This window comes from Xiphophorus couchianus, chromosome 6 (genome assembly GCF_001444195.1).
Source record: "Xiphophorus couchianus chromosome 6, X_couchianus-1.0, whole genome shotgun sequence".
In the NCBI taxonomy this organism is placed as follows: domain Eukaryota; kingdom Metazoa; phylum Chordata; class Actinopteri; order Cyprinodontiformes; family Poeciliidae; genus Xiphophorus; species Xiphophorus couchianus.
The window spans coordinates 21,880,296-21,904,062 of NC_040233.1; the positions used below are offsets into that span (position 1 = coordinate 21,880,296).

The 23,767-nt window shown below is 38.5% G+C and overlaps 2 protein-coding genes across 5 annotated transcripts in view; both read right to left on the bottom strand.

Moving 5' to 3' along the window:
* LOC114147104 (retinal-specific ATP-binding cassette transporter-like) overlaps positions 1 to 4,124 on the bottom strand; it is a 45,837-nt gene extending 41,713 nt beyond the window's left edge. The window contains exons 1-6 of one of the 2 annotated variants that reach the window (XM_028021651.1): positions 3,969 to 4,124; positions 1,225 to 1,337; positions 976 to 1,069; positions 643 to 784; positions 422 to 561; positions 117 to 244 (exon numbers count right to left, since the gene is read on the bottom strand). In XM_028021651.1, coding sequence (XP_027877452.1) covers positions 117 to 244; positions 422 to 561; positions 643 to 784; positions 976 to 1,069; positions 1,225 to 1,290 — 570 coding nt within the window. In that variant the 5' untranslated portion in view covers positions 1,291 to 1,337; positions 3,969 to 4,124. Of the gene's footprint in view, positions 1 to 116; positions 245 to 421; positions 562 to 642; positions 785 to 975; positions 1,070 to 1,224; positions 1,338 to 3,968 lie in introns of those variants that run through there. The other variant, XM_028021652.1, reaches the window with a different exon arrangement.
* A 1,115-nt stretch (positions 4,125 to 5,239) lies between these two features.
* LOC114146772 (rho GTPase-activating protein 29-like) overlaps positions 5,240 to 23,767 on the bottom strand; it is a 34,541-nt gene continuing 16,013 nt past the window's right edge. Inside the window, exons 3-22 of one of the 3 annotated variants that reach the window (XM_028021112.1) lie at positions 23,554 to 23,697; positions 19,298 to 19,394; positions 19,107 to 19,179; positions 18,796 to 18,856; positions 18,060 to 18,209; positions 17,777 to 17,841; positions 17,545 to 17,655; positions 17,099 to 17,179; positions 16,587 to 16,754; positions 16,359 to 16,496; positions 15,707 to 15,891; positions 12,493 to 12,662; positions 12,057 to 12,182; positions 11,411 to 11,509; positions 10,724 to 10,887; positions 9,980 to 10,168; positions 9,715 to 9,852; positions 8,647 to 8,879; positions 7,892 to 8,195; positions 5,240 to 6,959 (exon numbers count right to left, since the gene is read on the bottom strand). In XM_028021112.1, coding sequence (XP_027876913.1) covers positions 5,832 to 6,959; positions 7,892 to 8,195; positions 8,647 to 8,879; positions 9,715 to 9,852; positions 9,980 to 10,168; positions 10,724 to 10,887; positions 11,411 to 11,509; positions 12,057 to 12,182; positions 12,493 to 12,662; positions 15,707 to 15,891; positions 16,359 to 16,496; positions 16,587 to 16,754; positions 17,099 to 17,179; positions 17,545 to 17,655; positions 17,777 to 17,841; positions 18,060 to 18,209; positions 18,796 to 18,856; positions 19,107 to 19,179; positions 19,298 to 19,394; positions 23,554 to 23,697 — 3,824 coding nt within the window. In that variant the 3' untranslated portion in view covers positions 5,240 to 5,831. Of the gene's footprint in view, positions 6,960 to 7,891; positions 8,196 to 8,646; positions 8,880 to 9,714; positions 9,853 to 9,979; positions 10,169 to 10,723; positions 10,888 to 11,410; positions 11,510 to 12,056; positions 12,183 to 12,492; positions 12,663 to 15,706; positions 15,892 to 16,358; positions 16,497 to 16,586; positions 16,755 to 17,098; positions 17,180 to 17,544; positions 17,656 to 17,776; positions 17,842 to 18,059; positions 18,210 to 18,795; positions 18,857 to 19,106; positions 19,180 to 19,297; positions 19,395 to 20,341; positions 20,736 to 20,767; positions 21,523 to 23,553; positions 23,698 to 23,767 lie in introns of those variants that run through there. The other 2 variants (XM_028021113.1, XM_028021114.1) reach the window with 2 other exon arrangements.

Here is a 23,767-nt window from a genome sequence, read left to right on the forward strand (position 1 = left end):
CCAGAATGAGCTGCAGAGTCTAGCCAGGGAGGGTTCCTACCTGGACCTTGTACCCCCTGCCAACCAAATCTCAAGTTTAGCTGTAGACTATCCTGACTCAGAGGTTAAAGTTTTACCTGTTCCAGACGTAGCTGGGCATTGACGAGTTGGTAAACAATAGATTCTGAGAGGCCTGCGTCTCTTAACAGGAAGGCCGTAAGGATCTCATCGTCCTTCAGAATGTCATCAATCTTCAGCCCACGGCCTGAAAGGAAAACCATTAACATTGATAGTGAAAGATCAGGCGCACGCAGAACAATATTGGCCAGAGCAACACTGGATAAGGAAATGATTCACAGGAAAACTTTAGGCTTGGTTATAAACAATCATTTTCAGGAAAGCATTGACTACTGACTGAAGCATTCCTTGTTTTTCTGTTTACCTGCAATGGCGGACGGATTGTTGCGTAACGTGTCCATAAAGTTTGAGAAGGACGCCATCTCACGCCAAAGTCTACCATACTGCCGGACCTCTGTCTCATTGAGCAGAAGCTCCTGGATGTCAACGTAGAAATGTGCCAGTCTAAAGTTTGTCGAAAATAACATAACAGCTTTAAATAAATACTTGCTCACAGTAAATTTAAGAGTGCTGTTTTGACCTTACACTGAGTTGTTATAGTTGGAAACGATGCCCGGTGACTCTCCCTGTGTTGGATATCTGAAGCAGGGGTTGTTAGCATTGCAAAAGATACCCTGAATCCAGGGGAGAATCCCTGCCGATGGCAAGGCCTTGTTGGGGAAGTGACCTAAAGAAACAGACATTCAGAGAAAATGTGAAAGCTCAGGATCTGATTATTAAAGACTCTCCAAATGGGCTGCCCTGTGTTATTCTTTCCATGTAAAGAACTGCAGCAGATATCAACATGTTTTCATAGATGAGGGTGAGTTAGCAGTGAAAGCTGCTGGTGATGAATCTCAGCAAGAAGTTCCTACTCACATTCATGCTGCTGGTAGAGAGGATTGGCCTTCCTCAGCCACACCAGACCAATGAATAACAAGACGGGCCAGGAGATCTCCACCAGGAAGCGAATCTAAAGAGAAACAGTCCATTACTGGGAAGTATTAAAACATCATAAAAAATAACCCTGAAAGCTTAAAAGATGCTGTATCGTGAATAATTCTGTTTGGGCTGTTTCAGTGCATGGGCTTTTTCAAAACCCATGTACAAATCAAGGGAGGTTTATACCTTCTGCCTTTTGCGAAGAGTCCAGTTCTTCCATAGTAACAGGCGGATTTGGGAGCCTGTCTTCATCGCTCTGCAGCTCAACCCCTGGACGGGGTCATCAGACTGTGAAGAATCTGCAGAGACAAAACTTTAATGGTGAGCGGAGCAGTTCACCACTTAGACAGCAGAGCAACTATCGGTAAGAAGGGGTCTGAATAGCACTGAAATGATTACACCATGACATGACGCATGGGATTAACGAGGGATTATTTACAGTGTCTTGCAAAAGTATTTAAAGCTGTTTAGGTTGAATGTCTTTTGTGAGAATTTTATGTGATAGAGAATGAAGGGAAATTGTAAAAAAGCTTTTAAAATATTCTAAAATACATCCCTTAGGATCAAAGTACATTATTATTTAAACTGCACAGAGTGTTGTTATTTTCCTCTTAATGTTCAGTATATTATTCTTATTTTTATAGGGATATTTCTATTTTTTATATTTATAAAATAACTGAATTGAAGGAAACAGGTCAGTTAGGTTAAGTAATTAAATTCTTGCCACTATAATCACCTGTGTTTAATAAATAGAGTGGGGGATTTCCTATTGCTCACTAATAAATGCACTTGCTGACAATAAAAACAAAGGATTCCACAAAACAAAAAGATTTAAAAATTGCACTGAATAAAAATAGTGTACTAAAAAAAGTGTACTGCTTTTTTGTGTATTTGCATCAGCGAGAGCACAAAAGGTTCAAGAAACTAGCTCATCATTAGTTTTTATTTATCCAATTTTATTTCACATTATGCCAGATGAACAATAACTGAAGCATTTGATCGTTAGAGTTCCAACTTATGTGTTTGAATCAGAGTGAGTACAAGAAACCCAAAATTATGATGTGCCTGATGTGGTTTTTGAAGCTGAAAGAACTGGTGATGATCAAAGACATTATCTCTAGAATTTAAGTAGTGCAAATTTATATATGTTCTTGCTCAAAATGTTCCATCTGATTGGCAGCCATGTATTTTTGCCACTGTTTAATTGAGTAAATGTTAAATTTTGCAATATCTCCTTGAATACAATTCTGATTCAGCTTCATTCTATCTGAATTTCAGTCTATAGGAAACAGAAATGTTACTTTAACATCTCTGTTTCTGATTGGTGAGTTATGGAACTTTTATCTTGCATCTTCCCTCTGATGTTGACTGGATGGTGATGGTACAGGCTGTAATGTAAGTAAGTGCATGGTGGGTCATTTGAGTCTATCCCTCCTCAAAACACAATCCCCAAAGTGGTGACAGCATCATGCTGTGGGAATACTTTTCTCAGCTTCCAAACGGAAGCTGGTCAAAGTGGATGCAGCTAAAAAAAATAGGGCAAACCTGGTAGAGACTAAAAACCTGTTTAGGACTAAAAAGATTTAGTCCTAAACATACAGACAGAGCTATTAGGGGCTGATTTAGATCAAAGCATATCATTTGTTAGAATGGCCCAGTCAAAGTCCAGATTTAAATATAAAAGAAAATATGTGGGGGGAAAAAACTACAAACTTGACGTTCAAAAACTCTTTGAATCAAATCTGAATGAAATTTTAACTGTTTTGCAAAGACAAATGGGCAAAAATTGCAGCTGAATGTGTAAAGTTAGTAGAGAGATAAACCCAAAGACTTCCAGTGTAAGAAGGTGGTTCTGTTCAGGGGTACTGAATACTAATAGTTATCAATTTATTTTCTCTATAACCACCTATCATCCCTCTTCAACTGAACATTTTATGAACAGTTCAGCCTTTAAAGCATTAATACTTTTGGACACACCTGCAGAAAGTAAAATAAGTCACAGTGAAGTAATAAGTCTTCTGCTAATGAAGCTATTTAATTGGAAACATAAAAGTTATGAATGAGAAAGAGACAAAAATCTTGAAACAGAAAAAGACCATTTCTTTTATTAGCTTACAATGAACTAACCCAAAGGCTTGTTAGCTTTACTCTCTGAGCAAAAACAAAGTCATGTAGTCATTGTTTGTTTCTCGCCAGCCTTGACCTCCTTTTGGATGTGACCCAACTTTCGATCTAACTTGATTGTAACAGGCCTTTCTGTCAACTCTGGAATTGTCTTGACTTTAAATCACTTTAAGTAAAGCCTTTGGAGGTGTTCCTGAAAAAGAGCTTCTAACCCTTACTGAGCCATTGTTTTGTCAAACTGTTACCCCTAAACACAGTTGCTAAGAAAATTTAAGGATGACTTCATGTCTGCATTCACATGCCACCTGAATGACAACTACAATTTAAACCTGATCCGTCATGGGGTCTTTTTTTCACAAGGAACAAATTAATTTTGGAGAAATCAATCACTATGCACAAGTTATTCACAGATGGAGCATCACATAGTGCAAGAACATGTCCAGTAGATTACTGTAGACTGCCAGATGGAGAATACGGGCAGCCCAACACTTGTGAAGAGAAAAACAAAAGGGGAATTGCAGCTAGAAAACAGAGGAAGCTAAAAGCTGTTATTATGTCTGAGTTCTCGGAAAGCATCTTCTTACTCAAAACACAAATTACACACAACAGGATTGCTTTACACCCGCTCTGCAGAATTCAGGGAGAAATTACCCTGCAAGCATGTCACAACCTATCAAAGAAACTTAAACAACAAGCGATACATTACTTCAACTATGTCAGCAATAACAACCACACACTCACACACACGTCAGGTCTTGTAAAATGTTTCAACCCATCAGATTAATCAGTTGGATTCTCAGCCTTACCTTCTCACCGGATCACAACAAAGTCGAACAACATCAAGAAAAACGGTCTCACAAACAAGCTGAAGTAATGCAAAACATTAAACCGGGTAGAAGAAGTGCTTCAGATGACTCCGAGCTGCCCACCCTGTCTTTCTTCCTCTCTCTCCCTCTCTGTGCTGCAGGTCAGCAGCACTCCTAATCTGATTGCTCTAATCTCCCGGCTCAACATGGGCAGGCAGAAAAGAGACAACAGTCATCCATTTTGAGGTAGAATTAGGCAGATACCTGCAGGAGAAGGAAAAGGAGGGAAACCCGACGGAGAGAAAATCGGGAGGTGGTCTTCATCACAGCAGCAGCAAATATGTTTGTCAAAGAAAATAACCTGAGCAGAAATGAAACTGCACCAGCGTGTAATCCCACAGCTAAACACCTACAGAATAAATTAGGAGTTTGGATTTATAGGACACAGGAGCAAAGGCGAGACTAAGAGACAGCAGCATTTGTTTCAATTTTTGTGTCTGAAATGAGTTTCCTCTGAGCGGAGAAGGCGCAGGTGACATGAGTAATTAGCTGAGGAGGATGTGAAGGTTTCAAAGTAGGACATTAAAGCCAGCTGAGCCCCCAGCAGATGCAAAACATCCTGAAACCACAATCGATTTGAGTTGGAGCAAATTTGAAATCCATCAAATGCAGAAGAAAAAAGAAAAACAATCCAACTGGATGCATGACTGAAATATTAAGAAATGACTAATCTAAAGCTGCGAGTAAAGCTAACAGTTTTATGAGTTTCCACATTTCATTCAGGTTCGAAATAACTGAAATCTCACCATATTTATCAACGTCTAAAAATGGTTGGTTGAAGTCCATGTCTTTGGGTTTTTTTTTTTTAAGTAAATAAATAAAAATAAAGGTTGAAAATCTAAATGCATCCATTTGACAGGTCTGATGCCAATTTCCAGCAGTTATTTGTTAACTGGAGGACCAGACGCAGGACAAATCTGAATTTTGCATAAATGTGCTTGTATTATAAAATAAAATAGCTTCTAATAAAAATATAGGTAAACTTAAATTACAATATTTTAACACTGAAGGATTACTGTAAATGTTTGAGAAACTATCCTGAGGTGCCATAGGTACAAATAAACTTCATTACTGTACTTTTTTCTGTTTAGTAGTTATTTTACAGATTTGTTATTTTTCTACTTTTCAAAGAAATATATATATTTAATGAAAGATAAAACAAAAAATTTAACTGAAAAAATGCATTTAAAAAAACAACAAAAAACAAGAAATAAGTTTAAAATAACTCTTGTTTTAATTTGCAGCAAGAACTGTTGCATGAATATATAAACATTTACAAATATGTACTGTAAGGCTTACATACTGAGAGCAGATGTACCAATCACATGCCACTCAGGACACATTTAGTTAAAAACGGGAATACTTTCAATTAATTATATTAAGACAATTGCATTGAAAATATTCTAATTATTCCCTGTAATGTGAAATACATTACATATTTATATCTAAAAACTAATGGGACATCAGCATTTAAGCCTGGAAGTGCGACATGTAAAGTGTCATTATGTAACAGATTAATTAACACTGAACAAGAAAACTGACTGACTTACAGCAAACAGGGAAATAACTTCTTTTTGGCAAATATACTGTTTAAAAATATAGCAGACAGTAAACATTGTTGTTGGCACCAGAGTCTATGTATTTGTTTTGCTTCCTTTGACCAACTGCTGTTGGTTCCGTCTTTAACATGTAAAAAGGAATATATTAGTACTTTGAACACTTTCATGGTTTTTCTTGCCTACATGTTCCCCCATTCACCACAGACATATTAATATCTACAAATATAATTTTTTTTCATTTTTTTCAGACAAAATGAGCCTCTCTGTGTTCGTTCTCCTGCAGCAGTTGGAGTCTTTGGTAGATGGGTTTGGTCCCGGTGGGGCTGAGGTCATCGGGGCTGCTTGGAGAGGGAGACTGGGGGGGAGAAAGAGTGGGAGAGGTCGAGACCCCGGGGTCAATGGCGCTGTCTGTGGAGTCCTGAGTCTGGTGATGTGTTTTTACTGGGGGTGTGGAAGGGGAGGCTGCTGGGGATGTGTTGGTAGAAGTAAGCAACGCGCTGGTGGCTGTGGTTGTAGTCCAGCTGGAAAGTGTCCTGGATCTGCTGCTACTGGAAACCGGGGGGATGTAGAAGGTACCCGGCGGGGGTTGTAGAGTCCGTGGTGCCCTGAGTGTTAGTGAAACTTTTGGCGAGCCGCTGGCAGAGGATTCTGCATCTTTTTCACTTTTGGAGCTCCACACAGACTTGACTGGCAGCATGCTAGGGCTGCTGGAGAACATGGTGCTCACGCTGCTAATGGTCGTAACCACAGAGGCCGCAGTTGCAGCAGCACCAACCGTGATGGGCAGCGTGGCCTTCATCGGCTGCAACCCAGAGCTGGTGGGTGGCAGATTGGCAACTATCATAGCAGTTCTGGATGTCATGTCATAATGCTTGTACTTCTTATCCCAAGTCCTTCTCTGCATCGTCTGTGTGTCGATAAAAGGTGTAATGTAATAGGTGCTTATTCTGGATGAGCCACTCTGTCGAGCCCTCTCAGGTTCTGGGATCTCCTGAATCGTTTCTGTGTCCCTCTGAGTGGAAATTCCATCGACCACATCTGTTTTGTTACGGTTATTCCTCTCCGCAATCTGAGCAGGTGTCAGGAGGCGTTCCAGCGGCATGCTGATTGGTCGAGAAACGTGCCGAACGACCTGGTTACGCAGCTGGACCTTTGTTGGCAAGGTGTTGGTGTGGTAGGAGAGCGAGGAGCTGGGACGGTTAAGCGCCAAGGTTGATCTCTGGACCTCTCGTCCGCTTGACGTGTGCAACCCATTGAGCTTCTCTGCAGCTGAAGAGTCTGATTGGTCTTTTCCAGCCTGGACCTCATGCACCTCATCCAGGATGTGGGATGATGGGATTACCGAGGAGTATCTCTTGTATACTTTTGCACTCTGAAGGCACAAATTTGACAAAGAGGATTACAATGTCATCACATTTACCCATCTAAATTTTACAACATACAACTCAAAAACAGCCAGATGGAAGAACATGAACAAGGAAGGAGCTTGTAACCTCACTACTAGCTTAAAATATCAGACACATTTATTATTATCTGCTAGCTAAGGTAAGCAAAAAGATAAACATATTAGAAGAGTCCAAACTTGAACTTAAAAAAAAACCACATTGTTAGAAATAATAAAATCACTGGAGACACGGGTATTGACACCTGTACAAGCCTATGCTGCCAATCAACAGTGCTTAGTCATCTGGTATCGCTGTCAAACAATCTGTTGACAAGTAGGTAGAATCTAAACTGTTATGACAGAGGCTTGGCCTGCTCCTGAAAGAAACAATCTCTTAGATGTGTGTTGTTTTTGCCCCTTGGTTTATAGTTTCTCTGAGTTTTAAGCTCAGCTTCCCTGTGTTATTTAGTCTTGTTCCTTCAGTTTCCCTGCTTGCATTCTACCACGGTTGTTTTTCATCTCCCCTAATTAGGTCACCTGGCTGACATTTTCCATAACTGCCTCAGTATTTAAACTCACTGGTTTTCTTTGTTCATTGCTGGAATTTTCCATTTCACTACCTCCATTCTATGACTTATTCTCCCTACAAGTTCCCCTTTTTTAATCAAAGTATACTACAGTTTATGTTTATGTCAAACATGTCAATTTTAGAGCTATTTAAAGGTTTCCCTACAATTGGGGGATTTAAATGAAATCAGTTATTTAAAAAAAAAAACAATTTTAGCTAATTTTTGTAATTTTTAACAATGTTGTTTTACATCCCATGAGCCATTTACATCTTTCATTGCAACTTTACAAATAATGTTAAGTCAAAAATCTAAATGATGTGAATCAAACTGCACCATCAGGGTCCTCCTCACCTCCTTGATGTCCGTTAGCGAGGTAGAGTGTCTGCTTAGCTGGCGCACTTTCTCCTGCGGGGTCAGTCTGGGAGACGCTTGTGCACTGGTGGTGGTGATTTCGGAACCAGGTGGAGTAGTTGCATCGAAGATCATGTGAAAGTGTCTCACCATCATCTCTACCATCAGTGCCTGGCATGGGTAATCCACCAGAGAGGAGAGAGACACCTCTGCGTCGATCTGTCTTGGTTTTACCAGAGTGGGTCCGAAGATAATCCCCAGGTTACTTGCATTCATTTTGTTCTCATCGGCCTGTTTACTCACTCTGGGAATGCAAAGGGGAACAATGAGCTTGATAAGTAATTTCCTTTTAGTCAGTTTATTTTCTTTGGGCCTTCAAAAACATAAATTTAAATAAAAAATTACAGCAAAGCTTTTTTTAAAGATTGTCAGCAGTGCAGTGATGAATGGGTATTATAAACAATGGAACCAAGAATAATGTTTGGAAATACATGTTGATGTTGAGTAACAAAGAAAACAAAATATCCCCCATGCTTATAACATAGTACTATACAACACACTGGTGCCAGCATGTTTGAAAACCAGTTCAATGATACTGAATAAACCACAGGTTTTATGCTGTCATTTTCTAACAGTTCCTGCCAAGCTTTAGGGAAGTCTCTGTTTCCCCATGTGTGTCATGAGGAAGTTGGCGAGTCAGTGTGACTGTAAAAAGAGCGACATACCAAAGCCTGTCTCTTAGTTCCAGATCGTACCTGTTCAGATGCGTGATAAGGTAACGCAGAGTCCTGTAGTTGGTTGTGGGCAGCTGACGCAGCAGATCTTTGATCTTCAAAAGGACTCTGCTCATCTGGGCGCTTGGTGCTCCTTTCTCTCCCGCCTGGGAACTCGGGGGTTTATCAGCTTCTTCTGCTATCACTCTCTGACACTCTTTAGCCAAGCCAATAAGGTTGTTATAGAATCGATACTGGATCAGTGGTTCTGGCAACTGTTGGAAATAATACTGCAATGAGTTCTATGCTTCCGATTAAAAAAATATGATTTAGCGATGAAAACGAATGAAACTATCAATATTGATATAAATGTCATTAATTTTGGGCTGTTGATGCATTTGATCTGTTCTTATTTTAGGGCAGAAATGTTTGTTCAAAACCACTTTAATTTCAAACTGCCCAACTCTGATAGGGTATTGGACCACTTTCCTTGAGAGAAATGGTAAAGCATATTTAAAATGCAAATGCACATTTAGAATTTTTCTTTTAGAACAACACTGTCTGTCCATCTTCAACCAAATCTATAAAAACTAGAAGACAACTAAATATCAATTGACTAGTATCCATGGTGAAGTAAGTTTAACACCAAACTGGGAATGAATGTGTGGCAACATGGTTTATGCTTTTTAATGCCCTTCGAAAACCCTGAGAGAGTGTTGTTGTGGCACTGATGCAGAACAAAGAATGACTATGTCAAACTTCTTTAAATTCCCCCTAAATCTACACAGTTGAAACTGCTTCTCTGCAACTTCCTGTGGTATTTCAAACGGGATGTATGTATATTTTGGGACCAGCATGAATTAGAGGAAATTCACAATAAAGTCAGACTTTTAAAAACCCCATAAAAGTTGTAGATTCATTCCTCTTTAGAAATGGTTTTATGATGCATCCCTAGTGCATCATAAAACCCCAAAATCATGATGCCATTCATGCTGATGAGAGTATCTGAACTTCTGATTGGCACAGCAGCTGAAGATTAACTGAATATAATAACAGATGTCTGCATAAGTCATTGATTTTAAAAATCTTCAGTAGGAATTTGATAAAAACCTGTCTTAGGTAGAGTTTGAGGACATTGCTGATGTCGTGAGGTGAGAGTTCAGACAGTTCAACCAAATCCTTCCCGTTTTCAAACGCCTGACAGAGTTTCTCCACTCTGGATTTGGCCCCATTCACACGATAAATGCCCTAAAAAGTAAAACAGGCACATCCATAATTATCTTATATATAAACCAGCTGAAGAGATTATTGTTAACTGATCATGTAATTATTGAGGAAATTTTAATAATAAAACACACAAAGGCCATAAAAGTACCTTGATGTTGAGGGCTCTACTTTCGATCTCAGTGGTACACTTTTTGATTATAAAGGGGATTCCATCCGGACAATTCTTCGCTGCTTGGGCGAAGTCGATACCGAACAGCTGCAGCCTGCCCTGCAGCTTTTTGTGACCACACTGGATAGGGAGTGTCTCTAAGCATTTCTTATGGCATGTCAAGGAACACTAGCAAAAAGATGCATAAATTACAATTAGGTGTCACAATATTAACGCTTTAATTTATTAGCACTTGTGTCCTGCTCTATCTGTAGAGTTAAGCCAAACATATTCTGTAACCTTGACAAATTTTAGATTTTAAATCATGTTTATTCAACTATAAAGTTTGTTCCTGAAAGGAAATGAAACAGACATCTCAAAACATTATGAAACAATGTATTTGTTTTATTACAGATTATTAAAAAATAGATTTGGAGCAATCAAACAACTAACTGACACCTCAGTTAACTGGTGTCTATAGTTTTCACTGGTATTTTGTCTGTTTATCTTTGCTGTTGAACTCCACGTCTTTGAGTTTGAGAGGCCTGTTTGCCTTAATCTTAGCTATTTCCACTGATTCAAATCCATCAAAACAATACTTCCAATCAGAAGAAACATGTTGGGAGAAATGATAACATAACTTTACACTTGAATCTGTTAGTGCTATGAATAATTTTCGGCTTAACTGTATCAACAATAAGACACATCATTTTAACAGTCAGTTGAAGGTAATATGACTTGTACCTCTTCACATTCGGCTCCATGAAAAACAACCAGGCTGTCACACTCTCTGCACTTGGATGGGGCTCGTAGTTTTCTTAGCTTATGCGTTTGAGCAGCTTTTGACATCTGAGTATTTCGGAAAGGACCAGGAGAACCTAAAGTCTCTGTCACCATCTCTACCAGACCTAGCAGTAAAAATAAAAAAAGAGCACATAAACAGGTGATATTATTGTCCTCAAAACATTGTCCTGAGCCGTATGCAACGAAATTTCGTTTTGTATACACCCTGTGCATGCAAAATGACAATAAAGTCAGTCTAAGTCTAAGTCTTATTTAACATTTCCCAATAAGAAAACTAACATAACTTCCCAGGAAAAAACTGAAGCTTAACTTTGGGGAAGTTGCTGGGCTTTGTTTCTGTCACCTAACTGTACAGATATTCTTCCCTTTATTTGATGTTCAAAACAAGCACAAAAACTAATGTAACCCCAATCAATTATTCTCTGCAGACCGAAAAAGCATAGGGAGTGAAAATATTACATGTAGCAAAACTGACATCCGATCAGTGCAATGAGGCAATCTGCTATGCATGAGAGAAAATTATGCAATCCCCTCAAGACATTTTTATTTCCCTATGTCAACTAATCTGCAGGCTGTTCTTAACAAACCAGTGAAATACACATAAGAAGACAAATAGATGTTTCCTACCGTTGTCAAAAGGAGAGAGAGGCTCCCTGTCATCCAGATCATCAGCTGAAGACATGGTCCCAGTGGAGGGAGTTCTGGGCAGCCGTCGTTTGAAATCACCTGTTTAGTCATTAAAAACAAGGTTACGATGTACTACGACTGACTGAGATTAAAAGAAGTTACCATCAACAACTACAAAAGAGAAACTGTGATGGTCACATGAGTACATTAAGCTTAAAAAAACAGTAAGTAGTGTGTCATTAAATTTTAGCAGGAGAAGGAAGTGAATTTGGAGTGAATGTGTGTTTGTTTATCCTCTGCATAATGTCAATAAGTTACTAAAAAGAGAAGCACTGTCTAAAATATTGAAATGATATAATTCATCTAATAGTTTGCAGATACAATACTGCATAAATTGTCTCTCCCTCAAGTATTGCAATTACATCTACAAAATAATACGTCACTCTCAATGCATAAATTTAATAAAAATACAATTTTAGCACAACTTTTTTTAATAGCTTCTAATGAAATGAAAACATATATATATATATATATATATATATATATATATATATATATATATCTGCATACACACACACATACAAAAACATACACATGTATATTTTTTAAATAAATTTAGAAGGGAATAAGTGTGAAATCGTCATGCCTGGGCTAGCGGTGGGGGAGTCCATGGATCTGGATTCGCTGCTGCCCCCAGCACTCTCTGAGTCGCTGCACATCCCGCCCTGGCTGCTGGAGGTCCAGGCTCTTAGCGGCGCCTGGCTCCTCAGTGCTTCGGAAACACAGGGAAAAAAAGCAGCAAGGTTCAACAAAACGGCATTTGTTTGGTGGTTTTTCAGAAATGGGCAGTCACACTCACATTTTAGACTTATGAGTAAGCAGCACTGCTTTAGACTTGAAAAACAAAACATTCCCATGAATCAGCAGTTGGGGTAAGTCCCCTCTGGGGCTCATAAAGACAAAAGCAAATTGAACCAATAGATTTTCATGAGCTGTTTAACCTCCTGTGGCAAGAACTGTTACATAAAGAAAAAAAATAAGAAAATCAACATCCGGAAACTCACATGTGCTAACATGCATACCTGGGATGTCTGTGCTGCTGTTGGATCTTCGCTCACTGATTTTTGAAGGTCGGTGAAGAGAGTGGTCTACGTCGTCTCCGCTCAAAACGTCACAGGAAGTGATGGAGCCCTGTGACAGGTTGCCATGGGAAGAATGGGTGCTACCTTGAGACCTTTTGGTAAACCCAGACCTGGAAAAGAAAAAAAAAATCAAAAAGTTGATTTTTAATGCTTTCTGATTGTAGTTGCAGTTGTCTTTTTAGACTAATACAGTCAGTCTAGCATTATTACATTATGTTGAACCAAGACTGACATAAGGAAAAAATGAATAAAACTGATTGCTTTTATTTTCTGGGACATAATGAATTTAACCAATTCTAAAATTCTACCAGGTTAATCATAAATAAAGCATAAACATTCTAGAACACTACAGACAGGGTGTTTTGCAGCTATGTAGAAAAATTTAATGGTATTTGTAATGTATGGTTAGCAAGGTTTTATTATTGGCAAAAAGATATCTAGTTTACTTTTTTCAGTTTTTGAGGCTTGAAGTCTTCTGAGGTTTTTGTAGTTCCACAGTTGATAGAGCAACCATTTAGCATTTTTGCTGTGCAGCTGATTTTGCACAACGAATGCAGCTGCAAAGCCACAATGAGCAAAAACAACAATTAGCTGGCTTCCAACCAAACAGCAAGCACGTTTGGTTTGCAGGATGTATGTTGTATCTTTTTCCAGTGAATATAGCCTTTCCCAAGCAATTTCTTGTGCGACAGAGACTATATCGGTTCTCTGTTTGTAATGGTATGTACTCTGTTCTGTGCTATTGTTGTGGAGCAGAGCTGCAGAGGGTGCAGCTGAAGCACAAGCCCTTACATTTTGCAACATTTAAAGCAAAGAGCTCAGTTTATCAACCAGTAGAACAGGCTTTTTTTCCCACACAAATACCTGTAAGGATAAAATGTTACCAGTTGAACTATCAATGACTGTAGGGTAAGCAGCGGTTTGGACCTAATTGGTTAGGATAACAAATTATAAAGCTATGAATGCTGCCGGTGGCGTATTGTCACAGTTAAAGTAGCTTTCTTAACCTAGTTAAAGCCTTTAATGTCCAAATGTTTTATCACAAAGGCAAATTTGCCCAATTGAAAGTACCCATGGGTCATAAAAATGTTATTCCTTTCTCACTTAATATGCAAAACATTTGTCTAGTTTTTCATTTGTAACTGATCAAACATACATTAAACATGCAACATTGTAATAAGCATAACAAGGAATATTAAATAATTTTAAATCTCAATTATATATATAAAAAAATTCAAGTTTATCTCATTTTAAAGACTTTTTTTTACCTTTCTGAGGCCAAGTGTTTGCTAATTTGCTGCTCTAGAAAATAAAAGCTTAGGCTAAGATCAACAACAAAAACAGGATGCAGATCTTTCTTCCAAAAGGCTAGTTTAAGAGCCAAGTTTAGTGAAAGGCACATTCAAAACTATTTGGACAAAAAAGCTGCTAGATGTTTGGAAGTGCTATTTTCTATGAAATTAAAATAAAAACAAAACATGTAATAATAAAGGTAGTTATTATTTCATAAGGTTAAGCTGGTTATCCAGATTTGTGCTATTTTTGAATTGTAATTGGGTGACCCACAAAACTATTCAATGGTGCTGATAAACGCTGATGTTAAGAAACTATGATTAGGACATCTATAAGGAGAAACAACAGAAACAAAATGTAGGAACCTAAACATCGCTTGCAAGAGAGTAGAACACTGCACCATCACAATACAATTGGAAAACACAAATTCTGATCAAATGTAGCGCCTTACAATTACAGTATTAAGTTTTCAAGCAAATCTATCAGGTTGACTTTAATTCACATCAGTGTTGTGTCAGATTGGGACTCAGTACTGGCAAAACCCATCATTGGGATTGGCATCTGTCCCTAAAAGGCCTGATCAGCAAATCCCTAGAACAAGGTAGCAAAAATATTTCTCTTATTTTTCAAAAGTGATTAATTATGTTTCTAAAATAAGTTGTCTTATTGTAAAACCAGCAATTGACTGAAAAGAGTAGGAACAAAAACTGAAAGGAGACCAGTTAGCAGATTACTACCGCAAATTGCATAACTGAACAAAAACCTTCCCAATAATGAAAGTACATACATTCCAATCATTTTACTCTTCAGTTATGATATTTGTAATTAAATCTGACATAAATAACACATTTAACCTCTCATCTTAATTCATGCTGTTAAACTGGGTTATGAAACATTGTTTATTTTTCTGTGTAAAATCTAGCAACTGTCTGGCTCTGAGAGAAAACTTGGGGGCCCCTCGAAACCAGAGCCAAACTCTCACGCTCGCAATCTTCCCTGCAGCATTCAGCCTGCGACACAGATATTTCCTGAGGAAGGGCAAGAAATTCAACACGCGATCTGTCTCTCCCAGATTTTGTCTCTCTTCCTCCTACTCTGACTCACTGCTACCTCCGCTGAAAGAAGAACTGAGCAACTTTAAAATGGGAGGGGAAGACTATGAAGAAACATAGAAAAGACTATGAAATAAATGTTTTTTTTAAACAATGTTAAACTAAAAGAGCTCAGGATTATGTGTCAGCCAGGCTTAATGTAACAAGAAATACACAAATACAGCTCCTTAAGAGTATGAATTAAACTTGAACTTTGACAAACTGTCGCCTTACAAGTATAAACGTCAATATATTTATGTGAAAGATCAACTTAAACTATTGCGCAATTGTGAAGTGGAAGGAAAATAATACATCTGACATACATTTGTACTCAGTCTCCTTTATTACCTGATAAAGGTTGATAAAGTCAGCTAGTGTAAAGCTAATTTTATTTGCTTTATACTAGCAAATAAAATCCAATGCAAGCAATTATAACCAAAATAGTATATCTTTTGACTATGGAAGAGATATATGGAGATCTGTAGCTGAAGTGCGAGAATCTGTTGACAACACAACTATTACCACTCCACCCCACAAATCTGGCCTTTATGGAAAAATGATGAAAAGAAATGCATTGTTGAAAGAAAGCCAGAACACACATTGGCATTTTTTGACACAGCAAAAATGTGGAACAAGGGGCTCTTGTTATGTGTGGCTTGAAAACAAACAAAGCACATCAGCCTGAACACACCATAGAATGTGCAGTAATCTTCCCTTTACTTTCTAGTTTGTCATAAAATAAAATAACATTTATAGTTACTGTGGCTTACCTAAAATTTTCAGAGAAGGAGTCTGGCTGAAGATGCTCTTTAGGAAGGTTTTTAGGCAGATTCCGGACAAAGTTAGCGTAGCATCCACCTGGTTCATACAACTTGGCATTTTCACTCAGGGCCTGGAAGTGGGTTGGGAGCGACACCGTCTGCACCTGCTGCATCTGAAACCAGTTCACTGACACCTATAAAAAAACACAAGGATGGTTGGCATTTTACAAAATATTAATGTTTTTATCACTGCATGGGAAGCAAATAAAATTGAAGGGATGAACTGTACCAATATTTTATTTATTACATATACTTTAGAAATCTTTCAATAGGAGATAACATTGCTTGTGGAGACAATTCAAGCACATAGTATGCTAAGGTAAGTGAATCTTCATCAGTGCTGACTGAAAATCTACATAGGGTAGGAAGAGATTTAGCAATGTTATTAGTTGTTACTGTCACGTGACCAAACAAATGCCACATGACAAACCCCCTCACCTTCAGAAACAAACGGCAAAAAGATGGAAATAAGTATAGGTTGTTAATATTGACCTAGTTTAACTTATCGAACTGATACCGATATGTTAGTGTCAATATATTATGCATCCCTTAACAGTCCAGCTAATTTCTCATCTGGAAAGAATAAATTGGTCTCTCTTACAGCTTTGAGTGTGAGGTCACACTGGAAGATCATCTCTCGGATCTGTGTGAGGATTGTGCTCTTGGTATTGGCCAGATCCATCCGTTTGACGCCTGCGTCAGCCCTGCAGCTTTGGAAATGGTACTGAGCTTCCTCAGCCTGCTCAAAAACAATAGACAATGGTTTATGGAAGTTGCTCATCCCAAATAGGTGGCACCACAATCCCCCTGTGTAGTAACCCTTGCAAACCTTCTGCATAGCCTCTTCCTCAAGCTTTCTCTTCTTCTCCAGCTGTTTGTTGCCAGTACTAGACTGCTCCTCCTGGGAGCGGTTTGTAGACGACTGGGCTTTTCTGTACTCCTCTTTCCTCTGGTCGTTCAAAGCTCGTGCCTTACGCAAAGTTGTGTCAACCTCTTGCTGCCAAAACCAAACGATTTTGCTACATTACTTAATTTATTGTGACAAGGTATGAGCCAGTTACCATAGAAACAATCAGACATGCCCTTTTCAATTTTTAGCCCAGCATGTGAAGAAGCACTGTAAGAAACTAACATTAATACATTCTGATATGAAAACAATGAAATAAACATTAGTAGAGCAAAACATATAGATTCTACAAACCAACTGCTTCTGTTCTTCTGCACAGTTGCATGGCATGAGTGTAAGAATAGCTTAGCAGAGCAGTTTGCTAAGAGAAAAGTTTACTCTTCTTTGCATCCCTAATTATGTTTCAAGTGTCTGTGCAGAGACTTTCAACAAACCATTTTCTTTTGCTCTCTCTGCCACTGCTCCTTAATGTCCTTCCTCAACTTGTCCAGTTCATTCTTGCGAGCCTGAAGAGGCTGAAAGTAAACAGAGAAAAGAACAGCGTGGAGTTACTGAAAGAGCATTTTAAAAGAAGTTTAGTCTCTGGATAATTAGGCAGTTCAAAATTAAAATCAAAATGAATTTCGCTGTAAACTTAAAAGCTTTCAAGCCATCAAGTACACCTTTGAGTCATCAAAATAAAAATGGAGAGAAACTAACAAATTAATTGATGCTTATATGCAGATACATCATTACAGTGAGTATTAAAGATGATTCAAATGGATGATAAAGATAGCAAAATGATGCTTTCAATGTTTTGTTTTTGCCAACATGAATTAGCAGATTCAAATGCAAAGGTTACAGAGCAATTCTTTTTTTTAACGAAATGATGAACATTTACCTGTATAAATTTATTGCTTTGGAGAGCCAATGAAGTCTGAATGAGCAGCTGGTTGTATTCAATCTCGTTCTTGAATGTGGAAGCATAGATGTCACTTAGAGGCATGTAGTCCTGTAGGAAACATGGAGAAAGCAACGTTTTTGTGTGTTTTTGACTCTCTCTGTTTTATAACTATTTGGGACACCAATTCAGCAAGAGACCAATGCCTCAAATAAAGTCTTAAGTTTGTTACCTGCTGACTGGCGAGCGTCGTTGCAGACTCTGCCATTTTGGCATAGCTTTTGGCATACTCAACATCTGACAGAAAAGATCAGCACAAGAAGAAGAAACTATAAAAGGCTGCGATAAATGAACTAAACAGCAAACGTTTATTATATTTCTTCAGATTTGACAGAAAATCAAGAGTACCAAGAAATTTCTTCCACTCAAACATTTTAGGACCAAAAATCATAATTTTGTTTTTCTGTTACATCTATTGTTTATATTAATCAAGAGCAGTATTATGCATGTCTCACCCATGGCCAGCCGTTTCTCCATACACCCCAGGAGGTCTTTAATGTACTTTGACAAGGTCTTTGCATAGAGTAGAGCGGACTCGACCCCACTCTCATTCTTCTGCAGAGCCAAGTCAACCTCTTCTTCTTTTGACAGCGACACCTCTGGGCCTGTGGAACCAGGAGAAGAAGCAGACATCACATATGTGGTGTGACTAGAATGTCCCAAAGCTGAATGTACGTATCTCACTTCCACTTTCCAGCATATGTGTGCTTGCGTGGGGGTGTGCGTGCGTGCGTGCGTGCGTGTGTGTGTGTGTGTGTAGGGGGGAGGTAGATTAAAAAAACAGAACAAGATCAGTGAAGTTCACAAGTTGGGAGGGTATGAAAGTACCAGGAACACTTCGACACAGTCTGGTAGCATTATGTTCTTTTTATGTGTCAGAATAGACAACCCTCTCAGCTGCTGGCCACATAGTATTACTCTTCAACAGGCATTGAAATGAGCAACTAGTGTGGAAAAAGCTGCAGAAATAACAAGGGCTGAAGTCGAGGTTTAAGGCGGGTCTACCTCAGGCATTTAAGACTCAGAAGACTAAATTACTCAGCTACAACTGACATTTCAGACTGCCCAGAGCTATAAAGCAATAATTACATGCTTTGTAAAAGAGCCATTAATACCCCTCACATTTGAGGTCAAAGGTGTTTCACACAAATATAGCTCAAAGATAAATAAGTGATTGTGAGGCTAACTTACCAACGAGATCCCTGCTCCCTGGAACGTAGCCCTCAGGATCCACAGAGACGTTGTCAAAAGACTGTGAAAAAGAGGTTTGAGATTAGAAGGAAGAGGAAGGGCACACATACAATCAAAGTCACACATCAGTAGTAGCTGGGGTTTTCAACACTCCAATTAAGTCCAAGAAAAACAAGGTCTTGAGACGTTTTAAATAGAGGTGGGGTGAAATTGCTGCCATTAGTGTGCCTTTTGAGAACTTTCATGTTTCAAAACAAAAATTAGACTAACAAGAGGTCTAAAAGGTGGAAAATAGATAGGTGATGTCTCACCCTGCTCCTTCTGGTCTGGGGGATCCCCAACCCTGAGCTGCTGTCCACATCTCCCATAAGGAAGTCAGAAACTCTGTGGTGTAAACATGGAAAAGAAGAGAGATTGAATAGTCCATTGATCAACAAGCTCCTGCCTTTTCAGGTCCTATTTAGCGGGGGAAAAAACATTGGCGTTGAACCACAGTACTCACACATTGCCGAATGTGAATGCCAAAGTGTCAATGGATGTGTGTATCTCGCTGAATATAGCCTGCTTGTTTTCTGAATTCACTTCCTTGAAGTTAATGCCTGGGGAGAGAGATAAAAGTAATCTAGAATTTCAACGACAAAAAAATCAGAATCATAAAACAGCTTTCCTGACCTTCCCCACTTAAAAATGTGAGCTCTCTGTGGTTAGCTGATGAGATTTTAACACATTAAAAAAATAACAATAAAAACACAAGTGAGAAATTAGGCAACAGAAGAAGAAATAAAACATGTAGGCCTCCTTTCACATCAAATATTCCATTTTAATGACTAAAGGTTTTCTACAGGATTTTCTACAGAGACATTTCAACCAATTTTTCAAGTGGCTTCAACACATTGTCAGTGTACTCCTTTACCATTTTGTATTTGTACTATTTTCATTAGTAACTTACTTGGGTATGAAAAAAAGCCATCTGCCTATGAAATTATTAGTTTTATCAAACCGGTGAAGAAGCAAACCAACATGGAGCAGACATCAGGAGAAAAGGAAGGCTAAATGCATTACAGTAAAGTTTATCTGTTTTCTTCTCTAAGCTTTCAGCTTCTGTTTGTTCGTGCTGAACAGGCTTTTGGATAAAGATAGACTTTTTCATCATCAGGGGAACAGAGACTGATATTTACAGTTATTCCCATTCCAAATGGCAACAAAAGATGCAAAAGTAAGATTGAAATGTCAATTTCCTAATCACTTTGTTTGTTTTGCAGAGACTCCTCTTTGCATTTGTTTCTAACATAACTAATGACTGTTTAGGGCATGAATGCCAGAGAGCATGTTTTAATCTCTGCTTTCTGGAGGAGTAATTGGAACTGGCACAAATCTATTATTGGTTCTTCTTCAATAACCCTCCTAAGCCATATTAAAGAAGTTAGCTTTTGTCAGAGCTAGTAAGCATTTGCATACATTCAACAGTTTTAAAGAACATGACAAAAAAGCATAAAATACAAAAACTAAAGAAGAAGAAATGTGTGAAGTCTGCATGTCATCCTACCAATTCAAAGCGCCCCTTTTTAAAAAGCCTTAACGGTTGTCAAGGTGGAAAATTCAAGGAATATTCAGAAACAATCCCAAATTTTTCCTCCTTTGATAAAAAGTGATCGAATCCGTTGGTCCATCATACATGCTGCTCATACTCAGAAAACAGCAGCTTTTTAAAAGCTGCTGTTGACAGAGTCCTCGGCAGTTTTAGAAAGCCATCCAGGCTGACATTCTCCGTGAACTTGTGCACCAGGCTTTCTTCGCACCAACCATTATGCCCAGGAAGATGACAGCGGCAGTGAGCAATCAGAGGAACCGAAGACACAGTGAGTGAAATCCAACTAAGCAGAGTACTTCCTGTCTGCCCTGCAACAGGAAACACTCGCACAGCTTGAATTCAGTGACATGTAAAACTACAGACAAGCTTGACAGCTCTTACCTCTTCATTCTTCCACCCAGTATTGTTATTTTGTAAATGGAACCAGAAAAATGCAGCAATTTGAATATGTAGCAGGGAACTTTCAATTCCCAGAGTGCTCTCAAGCTTTTGTTTCTCCATTTTATCTTGATTGGAGCAAATTCAGTCCATGTCAGTCACGGACGGGTGATTAAAAATCCAAGAGGTCACGGAATCCCGTGCAAGAACGGCGCCACATTCCAGGGAGACTCTGGAGGCCACCAGAAGAGAGGAGGCGCGGTACGAGCCTCCCTGTTGTGCACCTCCCCGTCTCTGAATGCTAACACACAGCTCTGCACTGGCTTCTTCCTCAGGACATCCTGTGGGTCTCTAACAATGATTCCAGACCTCTGCCTCCCTTGTCATAGCTGAAATTTGGAAACTGCATCATTCAAGTATATAGCCTATTGTTTTTTTTTTATGACTGATTGTAAATTAGGACATGAGCTTTAATAGAATTACGGTACTAGTTTTAAGTGTTCCAATTCTTGGATATACCTAAGTTTATCGCTGATCTGTCTGCGTTGTATTTTGGTCTCCATGATGCTGTTTGTTCACACAGTTGCACTGCATTTTATTACGGACATCAAAGTTAGGTGGAGTTAGTACAAAAGCATGTGCAACACTCTTAAGACTTTTATTTTGGAAAATAGACTTAAAAATACTCATTTTACTACAACTTTACAATTTTACTATTATTTATCTTGAATTGTTCAATAACATAAAACCTCAACAAAAATATACTTAAGTCTGTTTGTAATGTTACAAAATGCTGAAAAAGTAAGGGGCATAAATAAGCGTGTCACAATAAGCAATTAATCGCATGATAAATTAAAATGAGCTTGATCATTTCCATTTTGATGATCAATATTTTTAGAAGAGCAACTTTACAGAGACATTGTGTGTGTGCTTTTTATTTCCATTTTCTTTATCGTTTTGTTTTGGGTTTTTTGTCATGTTTTATTTTGGATATTTAAAATAGCTTTCTCTTCCAGTGTTAAGAGTTCTTTACAAAAATAAAGTTTATTGGTCTTCGAGAGGGCGAACTTGCATTTATATACCATTATCAATATAGCACTTGAATATCGTCTCAAAACAACCATATCATAATAATTACTGGGACAAATTATCATCCAGCAAAATTTGCTAGGTATAAATATTTTTGCTGTGTCTTCTTTTTGCAATAATCTTTTAGCACTTCTAAAACTATGAGCTAACTTAAAAACACCAAGACTTAAATGTATAAAATAATTACTGTTATTCTTATTCTGAAAAACACCAAAAAGGAAAAAAAAACAATCAGCTCTGCACATGTTTTTTAGTTGACAGGAGAATGAGAAAACTAGCAAAGAAAGGAAGTTCAAGCTTTTATTGGAATGTCCTGCATTTTTTCCTGCTTTGCACCCAGTGAGACAAAAAAGCAACATAGCAGCTTCTATCTGGAGTAAAAACTGAGTTAGTCCACTGTTGATTACAATTGCCTTGTTCCTGAGTTATCACAGTCTGCACAAAGTGTCAAATAAAAATAAATAAATACAAGGAAAACAGCTGGAGTGGATACTATTTCATCTGAAATTAGTTAGACAACCATGTGTGTGAAGAAGGAGGAGCCACTCTGGCAGCCATACAAATGCCCCAGGTGTCATGTGCAGGCTTCAAAGAGCAACACAGGTGAGAAGACGACACACTGAACACAGAGAGGGGCACAAGGCCTGTTATCATCTAAACCACGGAGTCTTCCTCTGTCATGTCTCACTGATTCATCTGTCTTTTAAATGCTCCTTCACTGGCTCTTTGTCGCTGTCAGTTTGGTCATGCTTTTATGTGTTTTGCTTGGCTATGAGGGCTGTCCATTTGAGGAGTCAGTTAACATAAGGCACCCCCTTGTGGACAGCTGGACTCAAAAGGAGAAAAAAAATTGAAGCACACTGCAGCACACATCATAGCTTTCTGTGGTATCTCCATTATTTTTTTGTGTCAACATGAATCACGTATATTTTTATCCAGTTTTAGAGAACAGAAAATATTTTGACAACATTTAGTTCAATGTATATCTTTTAGTTTATGTAATAAAAGTGTAATAAAATAAAAAATTTGTTTTCATTTACAAAAAGAATAATACGCAATATTAAAAAAGAACTAGAGAAAATTATTTCTGTGTACTTTTTAAGTAAGTTAGTCAATGATCTTTAGACTTATTGGAAATCTTTTTTCGTTTTGCATTCTGAAAACTGTCAACACTTATCTGAAAATGCAAGAGAATGCAGACGAGCATTCTTAAGGACTAAGTCACACTTCGGAGACAGGACAGGTGACCAGACAACAAAATACCTCACAGCTTAGCAAAGGCGAAGAAAAGACAGAAAATGGACAGGCCCTGAAAAGAGGCCTCTGGAGATGTTGTATAAGGAATGAAAATTACAGCCTTGCTGCCTCCGCTGATTCCGAGTGCAAGTCTGGAGAGGAATTTGTCTGTTGGTCACATCTCGAGCAGATGAGCAGACTTTTTGAGTTCAATGACAAGAAATGGGTATCTGGTGCTTCAGGAATCCAAAGTCTATTGTTGCCATTTTCCCAGTGCCACATCTGCAGCACATCTTTAGCAAACACAAGGAAAACAGTCCTTGTCTGAACTGTTACCCTTCGGTGAACCCTTACTTTGAATGACTGATCAAGCGATATGCTTCATGCTAAGATAATCAGATAACATTAGAATTGGGTTTGGTGGATTGGCATGTACACCTGCCAGAGAAAAAAAAACAAGTCACCTTTGACTTTCGCAATAACTGTGCCAGCAGCTCCGAGGATGTCTGCTGAGTTCAGGGTCCGGTGTTTGCCGATGACGGTCTTGAGAACACGGAGCAGCTCTGCCAAGCGCTCCTGCACCAACTCCGGAAGACCCTCCAGGTTGTCTGGGGACAACAGAGATAGAAAAATAAACCAAGTTGCACAATTGTGAGACTGAATCACGGTAATAAAAAT